Source organism: Arvicanthis niloticus, chromosome 21 (genome assembly GCF_011762505.2).
Source record: "Arvicanthis niloticus isolate mArvNil1 chromosome 21, mArvNil1.pat.X, whole genome shotgun sequence".
NCBI lineage: Eukaryota > Metazoa > Chordata > Mammalia > Rodentia > Muridae > Arvicanthis > Arvicanthis niloticus.
In genome coordinates, this window is record NC_047678.1 from 17,573,425 (window position 1) to 17,595,844 (window position 22,420).

At 41.4% G+C, this 22,420-nt stretch overlaps 1 protein-coding gene across 1 annotated transcript in view; it reads right to left on the minus strand.

The window, feature by feature from the left end:
* Slc25a36 (solute carrier family 25 member 36) overlaps window positions 1–15,957 on the minus strand; it is a 34,584-nt gene extending 18,627 nt beyond the window's left edge. The window contains exons 1-3 of the mRNA XM_034483963.2: window positions 15,710–15,957; window positions 3,830–3,994; window positions 401–478 (exon numbers count right to left, since the gene is read on the minus strand). Of these exons, the coding sequence (XP_034339854.1) occupies window positions 401–478; window positions 3,830–3,994; window positions 15,710–15,750 (284 nt within the window). The 5' untranslated portion in view covers window positions 15,751–15,957. The remainder of the gene's footprint in view (window positions 1–400; window positions 479–3,829; window positions 3,995–15,709) is intronic.
* Window positions 15,958–22,420: the final 6,463 nt, after the last annotated feature.

A 22,420-nucleotide genomic window follows, 5' to 3' on the forward strand; every position in this document is an offset into this window, starting at 1 on the left:
GTTAGCAGGATTACCCAGTAAGACTGTGTCAAAATAAAAACAAAAGACATCCCTCCTCCATACACATACACCAAACCCTTTATTTTCTTTGAAGATATTTTGTGTTGTTTTTTGAAATTTAAGAGTTACCACAGTCAGAACTATTTTATTTCACACTTTACTTTCCAAATATGAGCACCCACAGTTTAAAGCAAACACTACACTGTCTCCTTACAACATGAAACATTTGTGTACACAGTACAATGAACTTCTGTCGGCTCCAGAACCAAGGTTTTCTTTGGCGACTCAACTATCGAACCTCCCACAAATACCGAAATGTACGTGTTTCTGCAATGATTATATTCAATACCTTAAAAAAAAGACAGCCAGAATCTTATTAGCCTCCCCCCTTTGTTTTTACCTGGAGGGAGCCACCCCCACCAAATTGGGGCCTAATCCTCTAAACAACGAGCGAGGGCCCTCTTTTTCCAGGATAACCCTGAAAAGAGAAAAGCAAATTATTAGAAAGAAATGTTCTTCTATCACCCTTTACTAATATCCTAGAGCAAAGCCAATTTCTCATTTATAATGTATCTTTCAGGTCCATTTCATTACTTACAAAAACATCTTTTGCAGGAGGCGGGGCACAGGAAAAAGTACTGTAGAATCAAGCAATATGCTAACGATAACAAAATGGTGTATTCTCTTCTAAAATAGCTAGCAAGATGCCCCAGTGGGTAAAGGCACTTGCCATGCAGCCTAAGGATCTGACTTGGATTCCTGAAACTCACCTAAAGGTGGAAAGAAAACTGATTTCACACAGCCTCTGTTCTCTACATGTATACTGTGGCATGTATGTACCCATATACACATGCACAAAATTTTTAAAAATTATAGTTTTAACCAAGAGTGCAGACTCATGCCTGTAATTCTAACACCTGGGAGGCTGAGATAAGAGGACCATCCTAAGTTTGAGGTTAACCTGGACTTCAGAGTGAGTTTCAAGTCAAGCTGAAACTGTATATCATAATAACAAAAGTTATTAAGTATATAGTGATATTGACTTGTTCTCTTTCTCTTCCCTCCTCCCTCCCTCTGCTTTTACTTCATCATAAGAACTTTCAATATCTCTCTAAATTTGTTTGCTTGTTTGTTTTTAAATATAGATGTCTCAGTTTTTTATTGTTGTATTGAAACAAGGCTCCATTATGTAACAATGGCTGAGCCGAGTTCTGAGGACCAGATTCAGACTCATCTGTAGAAGGTACACTCTCCACCAATGAACCACAGCCCAGTCCTTGAAGTCTTCCATCTTGGAAAATACCCTCAAGTTCAGCAGTATCATGTAACCAACTGTTTCAGGAAGATGCTGCTGAAAAATCTATCACCCTAATGCCCTAAGGGTTACTAGAATGCTTGGTGAGTTTCAGTCACTATTTACTATACTGAGAACTTAATGTACAGACAGCTTATAACTAGATGAAAAGATAGAAAAAAACCATACAGCCCTTCACACTGAAAATTTTGCTGTGTAGTTGTGAAAAAGAGCATATTAAGACAAATAATTTAATAGGTAATAATAAGAAATATTGTACAAGACATTTATCTCTAGAATTAAAAAGGGACAGAGAAGCCGGGCGGTGGTGGCGCACGCCTTTAATCCCAGCACTTGGGAGGCAAGGGCAGGCAGATTTCTGAGTTTGAGGCCAGCCTGGTCTACAGAGTGAGTTCCAGGACAGCCAGGACTACACAGAGAAACCCTGTCTCGATCCCCCCCCCCCCCAAAAAAAAAGGGGACAGAGAGTCTAAATCATAAAAGGCTTTCTGAGATTAAGTAGTTAATGAAGTTACAGAGGTGAGAAGGATATTTTACTTAGAAGCCAGATAAGGTGCCTGCTAGTTTACATTTAGGAGGCTGAAATAGCTCAGGCCAGTCTAATTAGACTGACTTAGACAAACAAACATAAAGCAAGACAGGCAGACCAACTGCTTCTCTGAGTATCTATATACTCAAGAAGGACCTATTAAAAGGCAGATGAATGTAATATTTAAAAGTATGAGCTGAGGGGCAAGACTTTTCTTTATGAAGTCCACGGTGTTAACTGTGAGAAAAAAGTAACTTTTCACTGATCCAATTTTACCATAAAAAAACTAAACAGTATAGTGGTATTGGGTTTGGTTCTTTGGTGATTAATTTATAAAGAGATTAAAGGAGAGAATGAAAAACTTAAGAAAATGGTGGTGGTGCATGCCTTTAATCCCATTACTGGGTAGGCAAAAGCAGGTGAATCTTCTGTGAGTCTGAAGTCAGCCTGGTCTACATGGAACAGTACCAGGTCAGCCAGTGTTACATAATGAAACCTTGTCTCAAGACAACAACAAAAACCCAGAGAAATCTATACTTAAAAACAAACAAATCTAGAGAGATATTCAAAGTTCTTATGATGAAATAAAAGCAAAATCATTGAAAATCAGAACAAACTCTATCTCAGGGGTCTAAGGGAGAATTTTAAGGAAACCTAATCAACAGCAGTATCAGAATTGAGATGCACAGGTACACTTCCTGGAACTGGGGGATGGCTTAGTGGTTAAGAGCCACTGGCTGCTCTTCCTGAGTTCAATTCCCAACACCCACACGGTGTTGGCTCACAGCCATCTATAACCTTAGTTCCCGAGGAACTTGATGTCCTCTTCTGGTATGCACATATTTAGACAAAACACCCATATACATAAAATACATGAATAAGTAAAAAAAGATACATCTCCTACATCAATCAATACTTTTCTGAAATTGTGACATTTGAATTTAATTCAGAATTGCTGAATTTTATTCTACCTTTCATGTTCTTGGGTAACCGAGCTGAACAAGTGTGATGCAACTTAGTAGCAAATGTAAACACCCTGGATGGCTCATCTACTCCACAAAACACACACTACGGAGCGAAATCCAAACAGATGCAAGTCATGTGAGCTGATAAGGCAGACACAGTCACTGGTTCTAATACGAATCTAAAGACACAGAAACTGATCTGAGTAAGTTTTTTATTGTTTTGGTTTTTTTTGAGATGGGGTTTCTCTGTGTAGCCCTGGCTGTCCTGGAACTTACTCTGAAGACCAGGCTGGCCTCATACTCAGAGATCTGCTTACCTCCATCTTCCAAGTGCTGGGATTAAAGGCGTGTGTCACCACAGCCAGTCCTGAAAGTGAACTAAGTCTAGTAATATAAACATGCTAATTTTCTCCAAATCACCAGAAAATGACCACACACAGATATTTGAAAACTGGCATAACTGTTTCAAGCTGCAGCTGTTTAGGTTATATGCTCTATATTTTGTAAATGAAAACAGACTGCCAGCAATTAGACGCAGGTAGTTGTGCACATATGTGAACATTACATACACAATAATAGTACAACACTACCTTAATTTCAAAAGTAAATAGAATAGCTATCTGGGCATGGCGGCACAGAGGCAGGCCTGTTTTAGATTCTGAATTCTAGACTAGTGAGGACTACATAATAAGACCTTGCCTGAAAACAAATCAAACAAAAATTTAATCAATTCAAAACAAAATATCAATGATACCTTTAGAAAAGAAACCCACTGGATAATGTAGAAAAATATACTAAATATATATAATTTGGAAATACTCCATTTTACACAATCTAAATTGTGTAAAATGTATATTACTCCTTCATGGCCTATCACCACTAATAAGTATGATTTATAATTATAGTCTGACTTTTGAGTTTTCTAAAGAACCTTTTCAAATATGGAAGATAAAAACGAAGCATGTGGAAATCACTAAAATCACAGCATCAAAAACAAAATCCATGAATTTTCACTCTTACTTTAGACAATGAAGAGGTCCAGGGGACACTACTCGGTTGACACTGGCTCCAGCCATGGTGTTCAGCTGAACTTCAGAAATATATAGTGTCACAGAAGATGACTGCAGCCGTGTTTTGACAACTTCCAGTGGACATGTCAGAATAGCTCCCACTGTACCACCACATCTACAAAACAAAACAAAACAAAACCCCAGTAAGTCCAGAATGTAGGCATCTAATCAGCCAATGAGAATATACACTCCAACCTAGTGCTCCAACCCAACATAACTAAAACTGAAAATCTCGAAGACTAATTCTTTTGAAAGTTTCACTTACTTGACTGCAAACAAAAACACTAAAAAAGAACTGAGGGAACTATAGAACACTGTCATGTTGTAAATGGTGGCCCTAGTACCCACATATCAGAATAAAATATGGAAAAAATGGGCTTAGTAATTTATACAGAAAGTACAATTAGGTATAGGAAGATTTCCAATAATGGCTTTTACCAAAAATGACTGACAAACTGAATGAAGGCTATAAGGGTGCTCCTTGCCCATGGGCAACTCATAGCTCTGTTGGAATCTACAGTGTGTGAATTATATCTCATCTTTCAAATTTCTAATCCTTTAAAAATCCCAGAACTAATTCTAAGCAATAGGACAAAGATAAATTACTTATAAATAATCATACTTATTTCTAATTAATTTTAAGTACTCCCACACTCAAAGGAATGTACAAAACATACAGTTTTACAGTCATTATCAGTTATGTCCATGTATGCAGAACAGGCAGAGTTAGTGAAAAAAAATAAACAACAAAATCATTTTATAAAGGCTGATCATCAGAATAACAAAATACTCTTAGGAAAACGTATTATTTAAACCAGCTAAGGAAAAAAGAATTTAAGTAATAATCTAAGCAATTATTCTCTAAATACAAGCGTAGGACATTTGCATATGTAGTCTCAGATCTCACGAGGCTGAGAGAAAGCTGGAGATAACACAGTGGGTAAGAGCACTTGGTGTACAAGCATGAGGACGGAGTAGAACCCCCAGTACCCATGTATAGCTAGACAAGGCCATACAGTGCATGCCTATAACCCTAGAACTGACCAGCCTGGACACAGAATAAGATACTGTCTCAAAAAAAACATAAAAAATTGAAAATTCCAGTCACAACAGAAAAATGGAAACAATTTTTCCTTAGAGCACTAAAAGCTACCCAGTGAGATTCTGAGAATAACAACTCATTAGAGATTTACTTATTGCAGTGAAACAGGAGCTAATGGAATCCAAGGTTAATACAGAAAATGGGCATTAGAAAAAGGAAGAGGGCTGGAGAGACAGCTCAGCAGTTAAGAGCACTGACTGTTCTTCCAGAGGTCCTGAGTTCAATTACCAGCAACAACATGGTGGCTCACAATCATGTCTAAGAGGATTTGATGCTCTCTTCTGGTCTGTCTGAAGAGAGCAACAGTGTACTCACATACATAAAAATAAATAGCTGGGCAGTGGTGGTGCACGCCTTTAATCCCAGCACTTGGGAGGCAGAGGCAGGCGGATTTCTGAGTTCAAGGCCAGCCTGGTCTACAGAGTGAGTTCCAGGATAGCCAGGGTTATAAAGAGAAACCCTGTCTTAAAAAACAAGACAAAAAAAATTAACGTGAAAAGCTGTATCATACTAAAATTTAAAACTTGCACTCTTTAACAGAAACTGTTAAGAAAATGGAAAGACAGCCAAGGCTAATTTGCAAATCGTATGCCTGATAAAGTGCTGCTACTCAGACTCTTTACAAGATAAAGGACAACCCTTTAACAAGATATTTAGCAGAATTTACAAATGATAGGTGTATTCAAACAAGCACTGAACATTTTCAGTCATCGCCATCTGGGATATAATGGGATACCCAGCTATTTATGGCTAAAATTAAAAAGGCCAACACTTTCCACAGGCAGAGATACATGTAAACTGTAACCTCACACCTAGGTTCTGACTAGACAGTGAAAGACAGAAAAGCTGAAATGCCTGTTTAAAAATGTTTATAGCAGCTTAATCTGTAGTGGCCAAAAACTGAAAAACCACACAAATGTCAGAATCAACCAAGGACCGCTGAACTGTACATCTATAATTGAATACTATTAAAAATAAAATAATAAAAAACAACAACCTAGGATGAAACCTGTCACACTTGGCTTAATTATGAGATTTTTCACTTTTATGATATTCTAGAAAATGCAAAACTAGAAAGGTAGAAACGAGATTTGTGGTCACCAAGGGAAAGTAATTTGGAAAGACTGCCTGCAAGAGGTTTGAAAGAATTCTTGGGATAAAACTTAATGAACTCTGAACTTGAGTGAGTGACACACGTGTCTGACAGGAAGCTGAGGAGAACTGTAGAGAGCAAAGGGACTAAAGAAAGTAGAGCAGTGTAAGCTGGGGTTAGCTATGAAAGGTCAAGCCAGCCAAATCCTGAAATAAATGGGGTAGATGATCTCCAGACCCCATTCTTACTGACAAGCTATTGGTAGTCGACAGCTGCTAGAGTAAGAATTACTTTCTAAAATTTGAGTGCTGTGGCTACTGGTACAATTTCCACGATCCAGTGGATAGCCCAACACCCAGGCACAGCAAGACAGCCCTAACTAGATATAGTGGGTATATGTACATGTGTGTGTGTGTGTGTGTGTGTGTGTATGTGCATGTGTACGTGTGCGTGTGTCCATCCGCACGCGTATACACATGTATGAAATTAGGGGACTGTACTGAGAGGAATATGGGGGTGTTGGAGGGAGGGTTATAGGAGTAGATATATTTCACTGCATAGGTGTGAAACTCTTAGGAACGCAGATCTTGAAAAGGCTGTGCTGATTAGGTTTCTGTCAATTTGATACTAACTAGAGTTATATGGGAAGACAGAACCTTTATGGGAAAAGGCTCTCAACAGCTTGGCCTCTGTGCATGACTGTCAGAGGCATTTTCTTAATAACGACTGAGGTGGGAGGGTCTACCCCACTGTGGGTGGCACCACCCCTGAGCAGATGGCTTTGGGTTAAGAAAGCAAAATCAGCAGCCTATGGAGAGTAAGCAATATAAACAGTGTTCCATGTCCTCTGTTTGAGTTCTCACCTTCCTTCAGGTTTTTGCCCTACCTGAGTTCCTTCCTTGGCTTCCCTCAGTGATCTAATGTAATTAGGATTTGCTAAGTGAAACAAACCCTTTCCTTCCCAAGTTGATTTTGGTTGTGTATTTATCATAAAACAGAAAGCAAACTAGGACAAAAGCCAAATGAGCTGAATGCATTTCCACTATGCAAAAACATTTAATATGTTTATGTCCACAAGTAATATGCCCAACAAGAATCTTCCCAGAAGCAGAAAGTATAGCAGGTATTTGTGACAGAAACTTTACTTTCCAAAGGGAATACAGCTGGGATAAGGCTTCTTGAGTGTTTATCTAGCACGAACTGAGCCCTAAGTTCCCAGCACCCACGCATGGACCCACATATCCACACTCCTGGGCAGGAGTCAATTCCCTGATGAGCTCAAAAACCTGAGTTCAAGTTTAAGAAAATGCACCGGATGCAGATGCACTATCACAATCTTTTCAACTGAAGACAAGAAAGACTTTGTTAGCCAGAGAGAACACAAAAAAGAGAAAACATCAGATTGCCAGACTGAGTACCCAGCATCACTGGGTAAAAAGGTATTTTATTTTTATGGCATCATAACTGCACAAGAGTAAAGCACTGTGCTACAATGCACTTTATGCCTACATGAACATGAACACCACTACATATATGAAATCTGCAGTGTCAGCTCATTTACGGATGTATGATGTGGATGGCATAATCATCCTAAGCTAAGCAAATGACTAGTTAACGGAAAGGCCTGAGAGCCATGGCACAGTAACAGTTCTAGCTCTTGGGAGGCAGAGGCAGAATCAGAAGCTCAAGGTTATTCTCAGCTACACAGTGAGTTCAAGCAAGTCTAGACTAGCCCTATCTCAAAACAAAAACCAAACCCAAATACTATGCAATATTTTAGCCTTACTCCAGTTCTCCAGTTTCATATCAATAAATAAATTTTTAAGGCAATATTTTAAACTTTTTAGAAATGTTCTTTTGCATAACCAACATAATTATATTTTTAAAAATTAGCGAGATGAAACAGGATCACAAGCTCAAGGCTTGCCTAGGCTAGGGTGTTCCAAGACAAGCCACATCAACTTAGTGAGATCCTGTCTCATGATACAAAGAGGGCATGAGGCTCTCAGTTCACTTTGCAGAATCAAGATGGGGAAGTTTCTGAAATCAAAACTAGCTGAAAAGCCTCTAACTTCCCATGCAGGAAGTTCTAGTTTCTAGGTTAAAAAATCACCAGGAAGGTGAAAAGAGTTCAAAAGCGTTTCTGGCAACTATCAGAAAAACAAGTAAAAGAAAAAGACCCAGCCAGACATGGCCTCAATTTTGGAGAAGCAAAGGCAAGTGGACCTGAGGCTAGTGGGCCTGGTCTACATAGCAAATTCCAGGCTAGCCATGAGTATATAGCAGATTTTGTCTCAAAGAGCAAAAGACACAAAGAAAATGACAAACTAGAAAGAAAAATTAACTACCTTAAGTCTCACTGGCTGTAGACAGGCTTCTCAGCAGCCTACTCCAAGTGTATTACTGTAGGCCCCAGGATCGCCTGCCTCCTCACAGTGCTTTTCTCCTCTGACCCAGTGGTTTGGCCCTGAGTCAGAGTGACTGTAGTGTGGTAGCCAATTAGTCTGCTAATGTGAGGATCTTACTATTTAAAAGTCAGAATTCAAAGTTATTTCTGTAAATCACTCATTTGCTCCATGTTTTCTTCACTGGAGAGATTCCATGTTCTCAATTCCATGGAGAGAATAGCAAAGTTTGAGACCAAAGAACATTAAAAAAAATCATTATAGTATCAAAGATCTCTAGATTATGAATCTTACTGAACTATAAATGGCATAATACCATTAGTATATCCAAAGTAACGTCAATTATTTCTTCTTAGTCAAAGTACCTGGATCAATGTACATTTTAAAAGTTTATAGACAGTGGGCAAGGGCTGGAGCAATGGCTCCATGAGCACCCGTTGCTATTCCAGAGAATAGAAGTTCAATTCCCAGCATCTACATGGAGCTTCACAATAGTATGTAACAGCAGCTCCAGAGAAGCCAACGCTCTTCAAGTGTGCTCAAAATGCATACAGAACACAGATATATGGGCAGATAAAACATCACTCTCTCTCTCTCACACACACACACACACTCTTACTTATAGGCCACTGTTGGGTAGAGTGGTACACATCTGTAAGTTAGCACTCTTGAGGATAAGGCAAGTGGACCCAGAAAGGGAAGAAATAAAGAGAGGGAAGGGAAGAAAGGGAAAGAAAAAGAAAGGAAGGCCAAGGAGGAAAAGGAACCAGAAGAGTAAAATAGGCAAGATCACTTAGAGAAGTAAGACAATCATATATTCTATGCATTAACCTATAGACTATTTAAACCTTGTTTAATTCAACAGCTTTATTTTTCTGTCGTCGTCCCCCCCCCCTTTGGTTTTTCAAGACAAGGTTTCTCTGTGTAGCCCTGGCTGTCCTGGAACTCACTCTGTAGACCAGGCTGGCCTTAAACTCAGAAATCCACCTGCCTCTGCCTCCCAAGTGCTGGGATTAAGGGCATGTGCCACCACTGCCTGGCAACTCAACAGCTTTATAAGACAATTAGAACTCTTCTACTTTTTTTTTTTGGGGGGGGGGTTCGAGACAGGGTTTCTCTGTGTAGCCCTGGCTATCCTGGAACTCACTTTGTAGACCAGGCTGGCCTCGATCCGCCTGCCTCTGCCTCCCAAGTGCTAGGATTAAAGGCGTGCGCCACCACCGCCCGGCTAGAACTCTTCTACTTTTATGTTTGAGAAGTTGCTTCTATTTGCTTATGTACATAAGAGAACATTTCTGGCATGCCAGTGGTCAGCTACTTTAGTACCTGACTACTTTTTACCAACCTCTTGAGTAAGCGGCAGAGTTGAGCAAGTCAAGCTCAGTGTAACCAGGAGACTGTTTAAAAGCACAGAAAAAAAACAAAACAAAACAAAACAAAAAAAAAAACAAAACAAAACAAAAAAAACCTCTGCAAATAGACCTTATAAGAAAGCAGTGTGCCCACTGAGGGCTTCAAAGCGCTTTCCCACACAAGCTTACCATGGTGCATAAGGACTAAGCAGAGAGTGAGGGGATGAGAAAGCAAAGGAAAACTTTTCACTGAATAGCAGCAGTACCAATCAGATCAATCTCAACCATCCTGCTAAGAACCATGAACCTGCCAGGTGCACAGATACAACAACAGTTGTTATAGTTTCAAACTACTGAAAAACTAGAACCAGTTCTGGTGTTTATAGAAAACTTTTACTAAATAAACTGGGGTGTGGGCACAGGAACCGAAGAATATTCAATTGTTGAAAGAAAGGGCAACATGCAAGAAGAGATTCCAAGACTGACTGTCAGATAGACAGACATATGCTGCCTTCCTTCTGAGGCTCTGAGTATGCTCGGGCCAGGACACTTGTTAGACAGGCAAAACCTTTTCTGAGTAGGTGTGCAATACTGAGTTGTGTGCATATCTTTAAAGGTGCTTAGGAATCCATCTTTCTTCTCTTTACACAAACCTATTTTCTCAAACACAGTTTACTTTGTACAAGTAGAATGAACAGGCTGACCCATTTTTCTGTCTTCAAGTAATACACCATCTCACAAAACCCACTAAAAATCAGTTCACAAAATGGTTAGCCAATCTTGGGGGAGGGGGTGTTGTTTATGAAAGCCTATGGTCCATCTCAAAATTCTGTCAACCTCATTAAGGAATTCTTACCCCCAACTGTTTCTTTTGCACCTCATTTGTTAACCAATATTACAAACCCAGCATTGTCTCCAAAACTGTTGTATTTAAGTCAAGAAATATTTATTTTTTTTGAAATGGATAGAAACATCAGTAACATGCAGTAACAGATTACCATGAAAAAACTAGATTTTAAAGAAGGGGGTATTTACTGTATGTGTAGAATTTCTGGTATAGTAAAACTTAATAGGGTGTTCTTACTTTGAATGCTAGAGCAAAATGAAGACTAATAATATCCAAAAATGTCGATCAACTGATAAACACAGCCGTGTAGAAGGAAACTATCACATAGATCAAGATACAATTGTAGAGTACCAGACTAAGGACTAAAAAATCCACTGTGGAAACAAAATATGCAGAAGAAATATGATACATTTGGAAAAAGTAAATTTCCTCCATAAAGTGTAACTTAAATCTATTTGCTTCCCTTTGCATCGAATTTGAAAGAAGTCCATCAGTTTTTTTATCTCTTTCCTGTTCCAATCACATTTCTAACCCCTTGTCCTGTAAACACCCAATCAAAATCAATAAACCAGCTCAGGTCCAATGGCTAAGGGCTCGAAGCATAATTTATAGATAGATAGTAACACTAGAAGGATCAGCATTTCTTCCTTGCCACAGTATACGTGCCTTGGATTTCACAACACACTTTTTGATTCTTCTTTGTTTCCCCTTCTCTTTTTTCGAAGAGGATCTCATGTAGACCAGGCTGGCCTGGAAACCTAACTACCTCTGCCTCCTCCCTGAGTGCTGGGATCAAAGATCTCATTATGTAGATCAGGCTGGCCTGGAAGCCTGCCTGCCCCTGTCTCCTCCCTGAGTGCTGGGATCAAAGGCAGGCACTACTTCACCCTGCTGGCTCTTCTGCTCTGATAATTCTTCGTGTTCTAATGTTTTGGTTTTTTAAATTTTTATTTTATTTTTTTACTTATTCACTTTTCGTCCCACTCACTGTCCCCCTCCTGGTCACCCCCTCCCACAATCCTTCCCCCATCCTCCTCCCCACTCCTCTGAGCAGCTGGGGCCCCTTGGGTATCATCCCACCTGGCCCTTCCTTTCCCACTGAGGCCAGACAAGGCCTCAGCTAGAAGAATATATCCTACTTACAGGCACCAGCTTTTGGGATAGCCCCGCTGTCTGTTCTAAGCTTTTACTGGAGATTTGAACTTAAGTCTCCATGCTTAGGCAGCAGCACTTCCCTGAATGAACCATCTACCAGACCCTTTCATGGACATTTTTAAGTGAAACTGGCAGAAACCCAAAAACTCTGCTTCTAGATGAAAAACAGTGAGACTATCAACAGCTGCCTTTACACAGCTTTGCCTTTAGACTACCAGTACAAATGTCAACAGATTTGTGAAAGACAAACAATATCATACTATTTTTATAAACATGGTCTTAGAATTTAAAACCACCCCAAGGGTTCTTGGGAATTCTAAAGAGTCTGAGCCCCAAATCCATCCCCCTACACTAATCCACTACAGGGAAACAGTTTAAGAATATTGTTTTAATAGTTTAAGAATTCTCTTGGTTTTCCAATCCATTAGAATGAAATTCTCACAGGGGTATGTCTTAACGTTTAAAATATCGCCCCCACCATTCATAGGTTCAAATCCAACTACCTAAGGTAACAGTAGCTGGGCTCTGGGGATGTGACTAGATATTGAGGGCAGAGACTCTTATCTGGGATTAGTATCATAAGAGTGCTGCTCGCTAGCCTTTCCTACCACTTGAAGACAGAGTGGGGATGTAGTCTGAAGAAGTAGACCCTTGCCAGGCAGGCATGCAATTTGCCATCACCACCACCTGGACTCTAGAACTGGAATAAATAAATGTTAACTTTTTAGATGCCACCTGATTTATGGTGTTTTGCTATAGCAGCCCAAAAGGTCTAAGTAAGATGCAGGATGAACTGGAGACATAACTCAATGGGTAAGAGCACTTACCGGGCAGGTCGTGGTAGCCAATGCCTTTAATCCCAGCACCCAGGAGGCAGAGGCAGGCAGATCTCTGAGTTCTAGGCTAGCTTGGTCTACATATTGAGTTCCAGGACAGCCACAGCTATATAGAAAGACCCTGTCTTGAAGAAAAGAAGAAGGAAAAAAGGAAGGGAGGAAGAGGTAAAGAGGAAGAAGAGGAAAAAGAGGAGGAAACGGAAGAGAAAGGAGGAGGAGGAGAAAGTAGCACTTACTGGTGTAGCAGAGGACCAGTGATCAGTTCCAGGATTGGCCTGCTCAGGTTCTTGCAAACATGTGGTACACACACACACACACACACACACACACATACAGATACACACATGTATATACCCACATACACAAATATATTTTTTGTTAATTTTAAGGTTTATTTTACTTGATGTATACAAATGTTTTATCATGTGTGCCTGTTGGATCTACTAGAACTGGGTTTTTGGACAATTGTGAACATCTGAAGGACAGTGAAAACTAAACTTTATTTACATTCTTTTTCTTTTGCAGGCTTCTATGACTTGTCTCTGTAAATTAATTAACCCAACCAATGACCTTACAAATTCTGAGTATTAACTCTGGCAAAAGCATAATGAGATCAAAGGGTGACTTAAAAAAAGCACGAGTTAAGCACATGGGTATGTCATTCAGACCCAGGTCCAGTACTAGTCTGTTTCAAATGTTCCTATTTAACAATACAGCCCCTAGTAAAAATCTTTCAGGGATCCGGATGAGCCCACCCTAGTATACACCATTTTAGTTATCAAGAAAGGAACTCAAAAGCTCCCATGTTAAGAAAACCCTTGCCTAAGAATAAATTCCACTATGAAAGGTTATTCTTGTTTCTTTTAAGGTATATTGAGCATAATCCAAAGAATAGCTGTACGTAAGGCAGCCCAGGCATAGAGCCTACAAAGACACTCCTCTTCTGTAGTAGAGTTTTACAACTAGTGTATATAATCCTATCACGATAAACAAGCCTAGCAATTATGAAAAACACACTCAATTATTGACAAAATAAACAATTTTGATAATATAACTTGGACATGTTCAATAAGAACATTTCCAACATAACCTGCCTTTTATCTCTGTATGTTCAGTACATACAACACTGCCAGAATATTACAAAGAACAGAATTTATGTACTGTAGAACCGTCAAAGACTTCTACAATTACTTATTCCTCATTTTACATGAATGAAAATGTTTGACTTTAGAGACTGTTTTGGCATCTGTATTTTCTTCTATATTTTAATTAAATGGCCTTTGCTATAACACCTGTTTCTATAGTGTGTATGTATATATGCAACCACTATATACGAATATGAGACCGAGATGAAATGGGAAGGAAGGGAATTCACAACACACATATCTTGCCCCATTTAACATTCTACTACTGTGCATGTACTAGACTTCTTGGGAAGTGGAAGAAATGAACTGGTATTTTTGGATCCCATAATAATTCTCCATTCCAGCCCTCAACAAAAACAAAAAGCCTACATAGGATGGCCTAAATTTGCAAGTATTTATAAACACAAAGTGATGATCCTAGTACAACTGGAAAATGAACACATTCAGACTAACATATCATACACAAACATGTGCTTTAAAAAAACTTACACACACACACACACACACACACACACACACACACACACACACACACGAAGCCTGAACAAATAACAACAAAGGAGCCACAGAAGGGCTCTAGTCTTAAGAGTCTTGTCCATTTCTTAACTCAAAATCCCAACCTGAACTACAGCGATGGTCTTCTAACTTTCAGGTGTTTCCAGAAGATCTAATTACAACTCGAAATTCAGCTACTACAAGACAATAATACATCCTTACTTTCTCCTCTTCCATCCGCACACACTCAGGGAGAGAGGGAGAGACAGACTGACTAATAAAATGTTCTAAGAGCCTGAGGATGGAGCCCTGGGGTGGAGAACTGGATTAGCATGTGCAAAGTACAGGAGACATTAAATTAGCCCTTTACTGGCAGTAAACATTTCAGAAACACAAAAAAGCAAACTGGATCTCATAAAACTAGTAGTTGTTTTAATGCCAGAATAGTGGACGGTTCAAAATTGGTGGATCATAAATGTTGAATGAAATGTGTGCCAACTATGTAAAGTACTGTCATTATTGGCAATAATGTCCTCACACATTAACTCAAAGCAAACAACCATTCAAAGAATGCGTATGTACATATTCCGTAAAGTGGCTGATGCAAAAATCAAACCTCGGAACTTGAAAATACTACTTTATTCTGTTACATAGGTTAAAAAGTTAATTCACCACAGCTATTTTTTTTGTGATAATTTTGTAGTCTTGCAAGTAAAAGTCTTAGCGTTGTTCTAATTTCTCTAACTAATTGGGAAGGAACATATCGAATGGAGGAACAACTTGGCTCAGCAAAATGGCTGTAGCATTCAAGCTGGGGGGTGGAGGGGAATCAGCAAACCAGACTTCAGGCCCCATACTAATCCTGTATACATATATAATTAAATATTCATCTAATATATGACTTCTCTCAACCCATCCCTACCGCTTCTCCAAAGCAGGGAGTGCTCGGAGGGCTGCCTTTCCCCTTATTTAAAAAAAAAAAAAAAAAAAGATTTCGAAGTCACTGCCCTTTTTGCACCATCTCCTGCAAACGGTGGCAGGCGAGGGAAAAAAAATATTTTTCCGAAGCTGGAAATAACCTCCGGGCACCGCGGGCGAGAGCACTGCGACGCCTTCTCCGCCGGCTACGACGCGGGCCAGCAGCAAACGCGCAGCGGCAGCCGGAAACAAGGTCGCCCGCGAACGTGGGCAACGTGAGGCCCAGTCGTGCGGGGCGGGGAGGCCGAACCTGCTCCCATTTTATCTCCAGGCCGAGCCTCCTCCGTGAGGCCGCGGTCCGTGTGCCTCCGCGGTCGCGCAGTACAGACGAGCTAGGCCGCGACTCACTCCCTGCCCCCGCCCAGGCCCGGTGTGGCCTTCGTAGGCCCGCAGCCTCCACCCCGCGCGCCCCAGCGACCTACCCCCCGGCAAACAGATGCACCAGCGTGTCCCTCTGGCTCATTCTCTCTTCTGCATGTCCTCCGGGAGCACAGGCGGGACGCGGAGCAGCAGGCCGCCACGGCCAGCGGCTAGGGCCAGGAAAGGGGGACGCCGGGGGAGTGGGTGGAGCTGCCGCTGCGGAAGGCCGCCCGCGAACCCACCCTGCGGGGTTCCTGCTCCTGCTCGCTCGGCCGGACTGCGCAGCGCGAGTCGTGAGGCGCCGGAGGTCCCTACATAAACAGAAGCTCCTATTGGGTTAGGCCTCGTGACGTCACGAGATTCGCACGCCTCTTTCACGTGATCGCCGAGGGGGCTTCTCAATGAAGGGCCGCGGGGCAGGACGGGAGTGCTTGCTGGAGTGTAGTGGCTCGGCTTGCACTCGCGCCGCACCTGATCCGCTAATCCGGAAGGCTGCCCAGCCCTCGCCATTTACCTGCGCTGGCCGGCTGGAACAGTCTAGGAGAAAACCCCAGCAGCCCAGGCCCACAGCAAATTTGTGGGTTTAGAACCGAGCCTTTCTGCTTCCCGGTGCTTGCCTTGGAAACCACTGAAATGCTTGGAAAACCTTGTGCGAAGATACTCGCATGCACTCTCACAAACAGCACAGTATTAAACACGAGCATTAAACATTAGTGTTAAATTGAGATCTGCAGGGGAGTGGCGAGATCAATCACATATATATGCCACGAAGGTGATGCAGGCTCACTGTGAGACTAACCCTGGATGGTCTGGGGCTTGCTCTCCAACTCACAAGGACCTGCATACCTTACACGCCCAAGTGATGGAATTAAAGGCGGTCCACACTCTGTGGAACATTCCTGAGATGGAATGCAGACAGAATTCCTGACAGGAATAAGGTAGAGTCACATGAGAGAAAAGTGTTAAGTAAAGGGCAAGTAGATTAAAACGTGAAGGTTTACTACAGGAATAAACTAGCTACTTATTTTACTGATCAACACGTTTCTTATGTTTCTTCTATGTATATGTAGGGCTAGGGAAAGTGTTTTCTTTAAACAATGACCATTATTTCAAATTTTTGTTAACTGGTTATTATTTGCAAGGTACAGATGAACCGTCAAAAATAATATAATAGATACCAATATGCTAATCACACAGAAGGAACAGGAATACATTTCATTATTTCTTTCTCTCCACCCCTGCCCCCCTTACAACTGCCTTTCCATTTGCAGGGCCCCTGTCACCCTTTCCAGCCCACAAGAAAATTTCCAGAGCCACATTCTTATGGGCACCACTTGACAAAGTCTAACTGCCTTAGCACTTTCATGTTTGACCGGCACCTAAATTCCTACAAAATGTACAGACTGCAAATGTTTATGCCACAGTAGAGAACTGGGTGTGTAGATTATTTAAAGCATCTCAGCAGCGCCGAGTAAGTGTCAGTGATAATGTGTTCCTTATTTGATTATTTATTATTATTGGGGGAGGGGCACGTGCAGTCAAAGTACTTTGCCCAGGGCTTACCCAATTCATCCTGGAAGAGCTGGGATTGAATCCAGTAGAATCTGACTTCAGAACTTTATTTGTTGAAATATGAACTGTCTATTAGAGCCGGGCGGTGATGGCGCACGCCTTTGATCCCAGCACTTGGGAGGCAGAGGCAGATGAATTTCTGAGTTAGAAACCAGCCTGATCTACAGAGTTCCAGGACAGCCAGGGCTACACAGAGAAACCCTGTCTCGAAAAACAAAAACAAAACAAAACAACAATAACAACAAAACCTGTCTATTAGAGCAGAGAAGGATAAAAAGAGGCAAAACTAGAAGATCAGACCCAAAAAGTGACGACAACCCTAGCAGATTCCAGCAAGACATCCAACGGATATTTTTATATGGCAGTTCTGTTGAGACACAACTCCCATAGCATATGATTCTTTAAAATGTGTGGTTTGGTGGGTTTTAGTATATTTTCCTGGTTGTGCAGCCCCTCCCCCCCATTTCCGGAATCCTTCCTCACCCCCAGTGCAGCCACGTGTTTCTTAGGAGTCACTCCCATTCGCCTCTCCTCCCTTCAAACCGCTGATCTATTTTCTTTCCCTCTGGTTTTGCCTATGCTGCACATTCCTTATAAATAAATACATATTTTTTAAACTTATGTGTGGCCTTTGGTGTGAGGAATTTTTCACTACTAGTGTCTTCAAAATTCGCTCGAATTTCGCGGCAGGATGGGTGCTTCGGTACCTTTCATGGCTGACACTCCTTGCTTGACTGAATATGGTCCATATTGTTTCTACCCTGAGGCTGTCACCAACGCTGCTGTTGTGAATAAGTTCTATGGACATGTTTGGTACAATAACAGTTATTCCTGGATCAGTGACAAGTCAGTGTTGCTGGTTCCTTTTCTGTCTCTCTGGGAGGCCACTGTAGCTGCAGACCGGGCACATTCTGCTAATTCAGGCACCATCCGCTGGGGCACCGCTGGGGTACCGCTGGGGCACCGATGCTGAAGTCCGTTAGGACTCAGACTTTAGCAAACCGCCAAGCCTGCTGGGTCCAAAGCACTGTCATAACCTTCCTTATCTCTCTGGATAGGACACTGCTTCTTTCCACCAGCCCCGTTTGCCCTTTCTTCAAGCTTTTTCGAGCTTTCCTGAAGGTTGGTATTAGGGCCAGGTGAATGGAACCAATGAAGCTTCCCACAAAACAGTTTACCCACCCCCTTCCCAATTTTTACTGAAAGATCCCCGCAAGGCGACCCTCACTCAAGTCCGGACCTGCACGCACCCAAGGACACATGAGAGACCTTCTTGATGCAATTGTAGAGGAGGTTTAATGGGGGCCCTCGGGTCGGAACATATCTCACGCAGGAGATAGAGGATCCGACCCAGAACCCAGGAAACTTGGGATATTTATGGATAGGGGTTGGGGAGAGCGGGAAAATTTGGTGCGGTTACATATGATTGGATATTTCAAACATCAGCAACTTGCAGAAGCGGCTACGTGTGAGCTGGCAGGGTGACTAGTTACTTTTGACCATGAAACCTTGGACTTCTCGAAAAGGGGGAGAGAAAAGTAAACACCAGATAGCCCACTACTCACTTGGGCTTGTTTGGACTTGTCTGGTCACATCCTTGCATGCCTTTTCATTTTTGGTCACCCTGCCCCTGGAGGGACTTAATATTTTATTATGACTATATTTAACAAATTGTTGGTGGTCTTTGCTGACCATGAATTTTTGTTATTGTTACAATGCTGCTTTCAAATTTTGTTCTCACATTACCAAGAGGGCTTCTGGGAGATACAATCTCTTAGTGACTAAGGGATCAAAGTGATCTTCCCTGTCAAGATAGTTGGTCCCAATCAGATGAGTACCTCAAAAACAGAGGCCTCAACTTCCTGACTAACAATGGTTTCTAATTTCAATTGCTAAAGAGTTGAAGAAAGTTCTTAGGAGCTATGGGGGGTAGGGTGCAGTAGAGCATTGTCAGGTCGAAGTATTTTGGTTTTCTGTTAATCTCTATGTTTCTTCTCTGTTTTTCTGTTATTTTTATTTCTTGTAGGTTTAGAAATCCTTAAAAGCTTCAGCCCTTGGGTTTTAAATGTTTTAAGCAGTTTTAAATGTTTGGTGGGGTTTTGTTGTATAAGGTTGTATTGTTGTGGTAAAACACCATGACCAAAAGCAACTTAAGGAGGAAGGGGTTTATTTCAGCTTCGAGTTCCAAATGGTGGAGAGGCCTAGCTGTTGGCATGGTGCCTGAGCAGGAAGCTGGGGACTCACATCCTCAGTGGTGTCCTTGGAAGCAGGCAGCCAACTAGAACTGGCCCAGGTCTTCTTAGGTTAAAGCCTGCTTCCAATGATGTATTTTCTCTAGTAAGGCTCTCCAAACAGTGCCACCAACTGAGGACCAAAGTATCCAAATCTCTGAAACTATGGGGGACATTCTCATTCAAACCATCACAAAGGTTAAGCAGGTGGTTTTTTTATGTGCCTTTTCATTGCTTTTCTCTCCTCTTCCTCCTTCTCTTCTTCCTCCTCTTTTTCCTCCTCCTCCTCTTCTTCCTCCTTCTCCCTCCTCTTTTTCCTCCTCCTTCTCTTCTTCCTCCTCCTCTTTTTCCTCCTCCTCCTCCTCTTCTTCCTCCTCTTCTTCTCTCCCGCTCCCCTTAGAGTCTCATGCATCCTGGCTGGTCTTCAACTTACTACATATCTGAGGGTGACCCTGAACTTCTGCTCCTCCTGATTCCATCTCCCAAGTGCTGGGAATATAGATGTGTGCCTCCATGTCAGCTTTTTATGTAGTCCTGTGGTTTGAAATATGGTTGCTGATGGAGCCCAGGACTTCATGCATGCCAGGCAAGCACTCTACCAAGTGAGCGACGTCCCAGGCCCTTTTAGCAGTAAGTTCAAATGCAGAAGGGTTTAAAGAAAAGAATTAAAATCTTGTCAGTGTCTTTTCCCCAAATCCTACTTTTCAGTGGAAACCATGGTCAGTAGCTGGGTGACTGTCCCTTCGGATACTTTGCGCCACAATGATGATAATCTCAAAGCACTTCATATTTATACAGCACTTTGTATAGCCAGACCTTGATTGCTTTTTTGAGTTACAATTGACATGTAATAAACCATACATGTTATGCAATATAGTTTGGTGATTTGTATATGTATACACCAGAAGCACCGCTGTTATATCCACCAACGCCTATCCACCCCACCCTCAAATCTCCTGCCCATTATAGCTTTCCAGTTTTGCAATTAACTTTTGTTTAAAGCATGTATTTATTTTATGTATACAAGCACATTTTAGCTGTCTTCAGACACACCAGAAGAGAGCTTCAAATCCCATTACAGATGATTGTGAGCCACCATGTGGTTGCTGGGAATTGAACTCAGGACCTCTGGAAGAGCAATCAGTGCTCTTAAATGCTGAGCCATCTCTCCAGCCCTCTAGTTTTGTTTAACCCTTTTAGGCAACCACTATAAATTCACTAACATTTATCTAGAATTTAATCTAAATAAAACCACAAAACGCATACCTAAATACATATATACCACATATGCATACATGTGTTATCTTTTTTTTTATTGAACATAATTATTCTTAGACTAATTCATATAGTAGCAAGAGTCAATAGCTCATTTCTTGTCTTGCAGCAGCCATTTAAATTGCATGTAATATTCAGTTATTACAAATAGAGTTGTTATGAATATTCATGTAAGTGCCTGTGTATAGATACATGCTTTTGTTCCTTTTATGTTCCAGGCAGTGTTGCAAATACTTAGGAAATATTTAAATTAATCCTCTTTACAAGCATTGTAAGGAAGTCCCATTTCACAGACAGGAAGTTGAGATATGGAAGAGTTAACGGGATTTATCAAGCTGAACCAACTTGCAAGTGATGAGCTGGGCTGGAAATGGAAGAAGTCTGGTTCCAAAGTCTGTTCTCCCATCCTTTCGTCCATACTGATAGCTCACTAGCCTTGCCCTCCCCCAACATGCTAAGAATATAGGCTGAAGGGCCCCCACATTGAGAATATTAGCCGAAGGTCCTACAAAAAATTGAACAATTTTGGAAAGAGTCACCAGAAGATAAGGTCTAGAGAAGACAAAATATGCACTTATATCTGAGCCCCAGATGGATTATCCCAGGCCAGTAACTTCCTCCTGCAGTTTAATCTCCCCTTGGGTGCCTTCTCATCAGCAGTTCTGAGACACTTAAACTCAGAGATGTTTACAGACCTAACTACTTACACTGGTGATAAGCATTCAGAGGCAGTACCGGAGGTAGATAAGATACTTGTTGCAAAGGCGAATTTTTTTTTTCCTATAGTGAAACAACTGTTTTCTCAGGGAAATACTGTGTCTCACGGCCCCAAAGCAAGTCCAGGATTCCCGGAAAACCCTCAACGTTTAATTTTTTATTTTAAAAACTCTTTTTTGATACAATCTATTTTGATCATATCCTCTTCTCTCCCCCAGCTCCTCCCAGATCCTAGCCACCTCCCTGTCCACACAACTTCATTTTCTCCCTCCACAAAACAAAAGACAATCAAAACAAACAAAATGTCAGCAAGACAAAACCTATGAAAACAATATGAAACAAAAAGCCCACAAAAAGACAAAACCAACCAAATGAACAAAGAAACAAACAAAAAACATGGAGTCTCTTTGTGTTGACCAACTACTCCTGGGTGTGGGGCCCACCCAGAAGTGTGCACGTCCTTGGTAAAAAAAAAAAAAAAAAATTGTCTCTTTTCCAGCAGGCATCTTTTGCAAACAGCTTCTTGGTTAGGGATTGAACTTCCTGCCTACCTTCCCTTCTCAGTGTTGAGACAACCACAAGCACAACCTGCTGGTCACGACCTCTTCGGTGTAAAATGACCCTTTTACAGGGGTCCCCTAAGACCACTGGAAAACACAAATATTTATGTTACAATTCATAGCAATAGCAAAATTACAGTTATGAAGTAGCAATGAAAATAATTTTATGGTTGGGGCTCACTAGAACATGAGGGTCATTAAAGGGTCACAGCATTAGGAATGTTGAGAGCCACTTTAGGGCCTAAAGGATCTCCTGCACTCCAGGCAGAGTCTTCCTTGCCTCTATTACGAAGAAGCAGCTGTTTCCCCTTGTAGTCTGGTTCAATCACCCTCCTAACACTGTTATTCTCTCCTTAGCTAACAGGACGCCAGAAGCCCTAAGTGGCCAGAGGGAGGTCTGAACTTTCAGTTCAGTAGA